Below are 8933 nucleotides of genomic sequence, written 5' to 3'. Positions count from 1 at the left end.
AAAAGAGGGAAAATACTGTGTAGTTATACAATTTCTAAATGGTAAGGAAGTCAAGAGGGTTGCAAGATAGAATGGACTATTCTAAACTCGGGGAGGAAATTATAAGTCACAGAGTAACTCAAAGAAAAATAATAAACCTTCACATTACAATAAAAAAAAAGAGGACAAGCACACACACACAAAAAAAAGGACTCAGTTACTTATAAAAAGTAGGACATTGATGTTCTCCGAAGGAGAATCTATTTAAATGTGTCATTGATAAAGTTTTTATTTTTGTTTTTTGTTTTTTTGTTTTTGTTGCAATACCTATTTCCTATTGAGATCTACTAACTGAGGTTGTTGTTAGGAACCATGGAGCCAATTCCGTTTCATAGCAATCCCATGTGACAAAGTAGAATTTCCCTAGAGGCTACTACTCTTGGATGTAATCTTTTTCCTGTGAAGCCGCTAGGTGAGTTCAAACCAAAAACTCTTCAGTGGCTATACAGTTAAAACTATAATGGTCATGTTTTGACTCCCAATGAAGTTCTCAACATGAATATTTTGTTTGTCGTTGTTGTTATGTGCCGTCGAGTTGGACCTGACCCACAGCGACCCTTCCTTGGCTTTCCAAGATGTCACTACGGAAGTAGATTGCCCAACCTTCCTTCTGAGGAGTGGATGGTGGGTTTGAACACCAGCCTTCTGGTTAGCAGTCAAGTGCCTTAGGCATTATGCTACCGGAGCTCTGAATATTTTTTCTTTATTTTTAATAACTGTTGCAGGACATTGAAATGGAAAAAGTTATAAGAGAGATGTTGGTGGTGTTAGGTGCTATCCAGTCAGACGCCACTTACAGCAATCCTTTGTACAGCAGAAGGAAATACTGCCCAGTCCTGCATCATCCTCATGGTTCTTTCCATGCTTGAGCCCATTGTTGCAGCCATTGTGTTAATCCAACTCATTGAGGGTCTTCCCCTTCTTCACTGACCCTTCATTCTACCAACCATGATATTCTTCTCCAGAGAATGGTCCCTTCTGACAATGTAACCAAAGTAGGTGAGACAAAATATGGCCCTCACTTCCAAGGACCATTTCAGCTACACTTCTTCCAGGACAGATTTGTTCATTCTTCTGGCAGTCCGTGGTATTTTTAATATTCTTTGCCAGCACCACATTTCAAAGACATCAGTTCTCTCCATCTTCCTTATTCCTAGTCCAGCTTCCACATGGAGATGAGGCAATTGAAAATACCATGGCTTGGGTCAGGAGCACCTTAGTTTTCAAAATGATGTCTTTGTTCTTTAGCACTCCAAAGAAGTCTTGTGCAGCAGATTTTCCCAGCGCAGTATGACATCTGAGTTTTCTTTCTTTCTTTCTAATTATAATTTGATTGAAAGTTTACAGAGCAAATTCATTTTGCATACAGCAGTTGATACACATTTTGTTTCATGACATTGATTGCAATCCCCATAATGTAACAGCTCTCTTCCCACTTCCTTCTTGTGTTTACCCTTTCCCTGTGTCCTTCTTTCCAGTGCATTCTTGCTGTCTGAGCTATCTCCCTGTGCAAATACTGTCCTTCTGATCTCCCATAATTTATTGTTCTAAGGAATGTACCTCCCTGGTGTAAATGTTCACCTAATATACCTGTCTGTTGTTTTTCTGGAAGCCATGGAAGTGAGTTCAATTTCAGGGTGAAGGAATGACTGAAGGGTGACTAGGGGCCACAGTCTCAGAGGTTTCACCAGTCTCTATCAGACTAGTAAGCATGGTCTTTTTCATGATTTGCATTTTTGTTCCACTGTTTTCTCCCGTCTACCCAGGACTTCCTATTTTGATCCTTTCTCAGTGGTTGACAGTGGTAGCCAGGCCCCATCTGGTTCTTCTGGTCTCTGGGTCATGTAGGCTAAGATCTGTAATTAGTCCCATGGGCTAATTATTTCCATGCACTTTTGGTTTTCTTCACTCTTCTTTGCTCCAGATTAGGAGAGACCAGTTGTTGCCTCTAGGTGGCCACTTGCAAGCCTTTAAGACCCCAGTTGCTATTTACCAAAGTAGGATGTATAACAATGCTTTTATGCAGGAGGTCTGATTTCTTGAATGATGCTTCCATGGGTGTTGATTGTGGATCCAATGCAAAATAAAGACTTCTAACAAAATATTCAGGTTGGGAAACTTATTGGGAGTCCAAACATCACCATTATAGTTTAATAAGTGGAATAAGTCATTTTTAATATGATTATTAAAATCATGGATAAGTTTGTTTCTTATTTCAGGGTATGCATTTGTTTATATTGATGAGGAGAGAGATCAATTCAAACATTCAATTCTAAAGTACTAAGTGAATTTGGAGTCAGCTACTTAAGGATTGAAAATCTTCATTTTATGAGATGTAAAGTATTTTAGATGATAACATGAAAATTTCATAAGGAGGAAAATGGTGTTTTGTTGTCATTGTTTCCCAGGGTGCAGGGGAAAAGTATCTCATAGAAACCATATTTTCAAACATAACTAAATATTCTCAACCATTGACTTCTACTATTGACGATATCAAAACTCAGCACAGGCAGGAAGGAATTAGTTTTGTCTCTCTCATGTGGTACACTGATCCTCAACTTTTATCCTGACCTGTCACCTATTAACCTAAGAAATAATAATTTTGGATAAATCTAGTTGGTATACACTATGTTTCATACATAAAGACGTATACAAAAAGCATATTTATGTAATTAATGTTTATTTTATTTTATTTTTTAGGACTCATCAGCATGCCTACTATCTCATTTGGATTGTTTATAGGAGGATATATCATTAAAAAATTCAAACTTAGTTTGGTTGGAATTGCAAAGTTATCCTTTTCTGCCTTTTTGTTGTCTTTCATATTTCAACTGTCTCATTTGCTCCTACTCTGTGAAACCAAATCAGTTGCTGGCCTAACCTTGACCTATGATGGGTTTGTACATATTACTTATCAATTGTATAAAAGAATCCTAAGATAATGCAGCCCAACTATCTTATATTCCCTTCCTTTATTTGTTGAGACTCAGAGAAATTGTGAGTTGTTTGAAATGACACATGATTCCGAACAGATTCTACATTATACCATCAGTTCCAAGGGCTCCCTTGATTGCCAAGCTAGGCTTTAGCCTAAAGCCAGTTCCCTGAAAATAAGTATAGTAACTAATATCTATTCAGAAAAAGGTATCTAGAGATATATGGGAGTTTTGTTATTATTATTGTTATTCAATAAAATTTCATTGCATGCTCATTGAAAGGCCAAGAAGATTTGTAGAATATATCCATTCTGTTGTAGAACTGGTAGTTTAGTGATAACAAATAGCAGATATGCCACCAGAGTTCTCATAATTTATTGAGTATTTATGAAATGCTACTCACTGGGATAAAGTTATAATATATAAATTAGTATATAACAATACACAAAACTCAAACAGAAAGCCTTTGTGAACCTCAATTTTTTTTAGGAGTCTGAAGGACTCCTGAGACCAAAAGTTTGAGAATTGCTGAATTAATTTGTTTCCCAAAAAAACCCTATGAGGTTGATATGATTGTCTATGACTTACAAATGAAGAAATTGATTTTAGAAAGAGTAATCACATATCTAGGAGGTGACAGAACTAGTATGAACATAGGTCTATCTTGTTGCAATGTCTGAACGGAGTTCTGAACCATTTTGCTTAACCATTCCCAGTAGTGTGTCCTCAAATGACATTAGACATTAGATGTTTTTATTAAAATTACTGATAATATAATTTCTGAATCTACTTTTTTTTTCATTTAAATTATTTGCTCATTGAAAGATAATTCATCAATCTCAATTATTATAAAGTTTTCTTCAAAAATCAAGATTTTTAGAATTAAGAAACAAAACATAAATTATGCATATAATTCACATTTTGTTATTCTAGTCATATTATAGAACTATATTTTATAATGTGTAACCATATTATAAAGTAAATCATTATAAAGCATAATAATTTCATTTAAAAACTATATGGAGATTGACTAATATTTCTCAATTTATTGTGTTATTCCTTATTTTTCAAAACTGATCCTTAAGGGCTCTGCTTTACCATGCCAAAATTATCTTCTTAACAAAAAATATAGATTAAAATACAGATTTTAAAAATGAACCTTATTAAATAACATTCACAGACTCAAGGGACTTTCTTGTGAGCTGAGATGAACCACTGTCTACTGTCATTATCCTAGTGAAGAAAAAGTGAATCCCAGAAAAATGAAGTGATTTAGCTAATATGAAATTTCTCAATAGCACAACAAACACCTCGTTCTAAGTCTTACCTATCCGCTTTAGTTTTTAGGTTCCACTCATAGATCATAACCATGTCTTGGTAAAAATGGAAGATGAAAAATTAAATGAACGTTTAAAACAAACTTTGCCATTAGATGTTTATTAAACTTCTCTATCTAATTAAAAGGCTGGCGGTTCAAGCCCACCAGCCACTCCTCGGAAGGAAAGTTGGGCAATCTTACTTCTGTAGTGATACTGCCTCGGAAACCCAAGGAGGGGTCACTATGAGTCGGGGCCGACTCGACGGCACATAACAACAACAACAACATCTAATTAAAGGACAATTTTTCCCTTCCTTTATTTCTCTCTCACTTTATTTCTTGGTATTTTTCTATTATATATTTGCAGGAGAAAACCACTGGCATCACATATGAATGTACCACTTTCTTATTGCAATTCGGATTGCAATTGTGATGAAAGCCAATGGGAACCAGTCTGTGGAAAGAATGGAATAACTTACTTATCACCTTGTCTAGCAGGATGCAAATCTTCAGGTAGCAGTAAAAAACCTGAAGTTAGTATTAGTTTTATTTTCTCTCCTCTCCCAAATCAAAATCAGATGTTTGATTTAACAATTACTTATCAAATCATTCTACATCTAGAATATTCAGTAAAAATAGAGAAGAGAAAGATTTTTGGAAGTGTCTGTCATTGTAATAGTTGTGATTTTGTGTAAATAAAGCCTCATATAAAATCCTACGTGGGACACAAGTAGATTTTTCTTCTACTTCAATTTGAATGTGAGATTACCTAACTCCCCACCCCACCCCACCCCAGAGATTGTAAAAAGATGACCTTTTGGAATCTGAATTCATTAGGTCTCCAGGAAGCTCCTAATTTTTTTGAGTGATATAATTTCCATTAAGTTAGAGATATTTTATCTTTTGGAAGTTAGGAGATAGTCCTGAGCCAACTGATTTTTTTGTCAGCACAATCTACCTTTCCAGGACAAACATAGATTCTGGTTTATTTAATTTTGGGATCATTACCCTTTTAACTTTTCAGGAAGTAATCAAGGGATCATTTTCTTAACTTTAAATTTTGATTTCTCCCAAATTGGTGCATCTCCCATCCAGGATAACTTAGTATCCTGCTTACTTAATGCCAATGTTATCCACAGATATGCCATATCTTTCTTTGCACAAAACATTCTTTTCCATACAGACTACGGGTTCTCACAATTCCCTTAGGTAATTCTCAACAGGTGAGTATCAGGGATTCTATACCACAAATCACCTCCAATCCACCCAACATCTCACAAAGTTGGAAAACAGTTTCCTGGGCCCTTTTCCAATCTCCAACATTAGCAACATGATCTGCTGTGATCACTGTTTTCTGCCACACCATTCTGTGTCTAATTTTTAAGTAGTTTCCATCTTTCCCTTGACCATACTCCATCAATTATGTTATTGAATGACACTGAGAACATTGAAACTGGACTGCAACTTTAATAAACTGGCACAAATATGACCCAAAGACTATATTCAAAAGCCCACATATCACATTTATGGCCACTGAGAATTCTCCATTAATTCATGCTCCCACTATCCCCACCAATGAACGCCTGGGATAGATGTGATATTAGAATTTTAAAGACAGTTCTGTTTACTGTGAGATATCATCCTCTTATTATTGGCAATAAGTGTACCATTTGGAAGCTATTAGGACATTTTCTTCCGAAATCCTTAGTAATCAAATATTTCTTGCTAAATAATGTTCTTTCTCCTCAACTTTGGTTTTGCTGGCTTTATAAGAGAGTCCCTCTATTTTATTCCTAGTGAAAAAGGAAAGTCAGACAAATATGGATTTAAATTCTTTCTCAATTTCTTCTTCAATCATTAATCTTTAGCATTGAGTGGTTCAAGGTAAACTTCCTTTGAATTTCAGTTTACCCTAGACTCAGAACAGAATTTATTAAAGTTACCTGTCTAATTTAATAAACTTCCTCCCTGATTAAAAAAAAAAAAAAAAAAAAAACCTCACTGCTGTAGAGTGGATTCAACTCATAGTGACCCCTATTTGGATTTCTGAGGCAGTATCTCTGCAGAAGTAGATTGTCCAATCCTCCTTCCAAGGAGTGGCTGGTGAGTGTGGACCGCCAGCCTCCTGGTTAGCAGGCAAATGCCTTAGCCACTATACCACCAGAGCTCTTGCCTCCCTGATTTGATATCTAAAATTATTTGTTCACAGAATTCTTCCCTTCTGGACTCTAAGCATTGGTCAGGATGTTCTGTTATGTTGAACCTCTCTGGTAATAACGTCATCCAAATAACAACTGCAAACAGTCGTTATACAATTGGATGTTGTATTTGTTCACCAAAGTGGAGTTCCAGCTCCCCTACCTGACACCATTTCAAGACACTGGACTCTAAGTCTCATTCTACTGTATACATCTGGTTCCAAATTTGACCCCACCAAGTACAGTTTTCTGTATTGTCTGGGCCCTTCACAGGTGTATCTCTGATACTTAATATTTTTATAAGGTTAAGTGAATGTTTTTGAGAAAGGAAGAGCATGGGGGAGGGGAGAAAAATTAAGTAGAACTCATATTAATGAGAAAATTATATGTATAGTTTCAGATATTCTTTAATTTCTCAAATTCTTTCTTAATTTTAAAAATTAAGAATAAACTAAATGTTAATAGTGAATTACAAGTCCTCATCTAGCAAGATATCTGGAAATGATTTTGTTTTTCAACTATTAAGCAAGTGTACTTTTTAAGACTAATATTATTCTAGTTCAAATGGATGAGATTTATTTAAATATAACAGAATGTGTTTATGGCTGTGTCATTTTTGAAATGGTATTCTGTAATATTTCAAAAACTATTTTAGGTGTTTTATAACTGTAGTTGTGTGGACATAACTGGTTTCAAGAACAGCAGTAACTCGGCCCATTTGGGTGAATGCCCCAGAGGTGATCGATGTACAAGAAACTTACGAATATATATAGCAGTGCAAGCCTTGGGTACTTTTTCTGCTGCATTGGGATTCACCCCTAGTGTCATGCTTATTTTTAAGTGAGTATTACTTTTAAAAAGCATATTCATACATGTTAGATTCTAAATACACTGAATAATTTACATATTTTTCTACAATATACTTGACATCTATATTCAGATCTTTTTAAAGATACATCTAGTTTATTTTATTTACTTTTTATTGTGGTTTGAACGAAAGTTCATAGAGCAAACTGGTTTTCCACTCAACTGTTCGTACACATTTTGTTTTGTGACATTGAATGCAATCCTCATCATGTAACATCACTCTTCCCACTTCTTTGCTGTGGTTACCATTTCCACTGGCCCTTTTTCACTACCCATTCCAGGTTTCTGAGCTTTATTCCTAGGAAAATGTTGCCCTTTTGATCTCATACGGTTGATTGTTCTAAGGAGTGTGTACCTCTCTGGTGCTATTTTTCACCCCATAGGCTTGTCTACTGTTTGGCTGAAAGTTGAGCCAGAGGGATGAGTTCAATACCAGGCTTGAGAGGTGACAAAGGGCCATTGTCTTGAGGGTTCCACCAGTCTCTATTAGACCAATAAGCAGGGTCTTCTTTTCATTCTTTTTAGTTCTGTTTCATATTTTGTCTAAGATCTTCTATTGTGGTCTCTTTCAGAGTGGTTGGCAGTAGTACCCAGGGACCATCTAATTCTTCTGGTTTCAGGGTCCTAGAGGCTGAAGTCCATATGCTCCACTATCCCCTTTGACTAATTGTTTGCATGTATCTCTGATTTTCTTCAGTCTTTTTTGCTCTAGGCAGAGAGAGATCAATAGTTACATTTTAGATGGCCTCTCACAAGACTTTTAAGACCTTAGTTGCTACTCACCAGAGTAGGATGTAGAACATTGTCTTCGGGTACTATATTATGCCAGTTGACCTTGATACCCCCACGACTGTGGTCCTGAACCCACAGGTACAGAGAGTCATTCCCTCAAGGTGTGTTGTTATGGGTAAGAAGTTTTCATAACTTTGTCACCTATTTAGTACATGCATGGATATTTTTACAGCACAAACATGTAAGTAGGAATATCATCTGCCAAATCTATACATGATCATGGGTATATCCTATTTGCCTATCAATACCTGATCATCTTGCCTGTCTACCTATGTATCCACTCATGGATTAATGTTTGTGATTACTGATAATGCAGGATTATGTATGTAATGGTATTTACCTTTGTTGTGTGTAACTCTTCTGAACTTCTCATCTTCCTTTTCCTTAGTAATATTTTTCTGGTCAGCCCCTTTTTGTATATTGCCTTTCCCTTCATCCAAATTAATACACATTTCTTATCTAGTTAGTGGTTTTCCCTCCTTTCCCCTCCAATCCCTGGTAACCATCCAAGAATATTTCTCTCCATATGTAAACCTTTCCTTGACTCTTATATTAGTGGTCTCATACAATATTTGTCCCTCCAATTGACTTACTTTCCTCAGCATAATGTCCTCCAGGTTCATCCATGTAATGAGATGTTCCATGGACTCTTCTTTATTCTTTAACTTTGCATAGGATCCCATTGTGTATATGTACCATATTATGTTTATCTATTAATCTGTTGATAGGCATTTAGGTTGTTTCCACCTCTTTGCTATTGTGAATACTGCTGCAAAGAACATG

At 35.8% G+C, this 8933-nt stretch overlaps 1 protein-coding gene across 1 annotated transcript in view; it reads left to right on the top strand.

Moving 5' to 3' along the window:
• Positions 1-8933, top strand: part of LOC103202021 (solute carrier organic anion transporter family member 1B3-like) — a 67558-nt gene that overhangs the window by 39495 nt on the left and 19130 nt on the right. Inside the window, exons 8-10 of the mRNA XM_007946800.2 lie at positions 2740-2935; positions 4661-4826; positions 7147-7331. Of these exons, the coding sequence (XP_007944991.2) occupies positions 2740-2935; positions 4661-4826; positions 7147-7331 (547 nt within the window). The remainder of the gene's footprint in view (positions 1-2739; positions 2936-4660; positions 4827-7146; positions 7332-8933) is intronic.

This window comes from Orycteropus afer, unplaced genomic scaffold (assembly GCF_000298275.1).
Source record: "Orycteropus afer afer isolate SDZICR_OR568_19922 unplaced genomic scaffold, OryAfe1.0 scaffold00171, whole genome shotgun sequence".
Taxonomy (NCBI): domain Eukaryota; kingdom Metazoa; phylum Chordata; class Mammalia; order Tubulidentata; family Orycteropodidae; genus Orycteropus; species Orycteropus afer.
The sequence above is the reverse complement of the archived record's forward strand: the minus strand, read 5'-3'. Positions and strand labels throughout refer to the sequence as shown.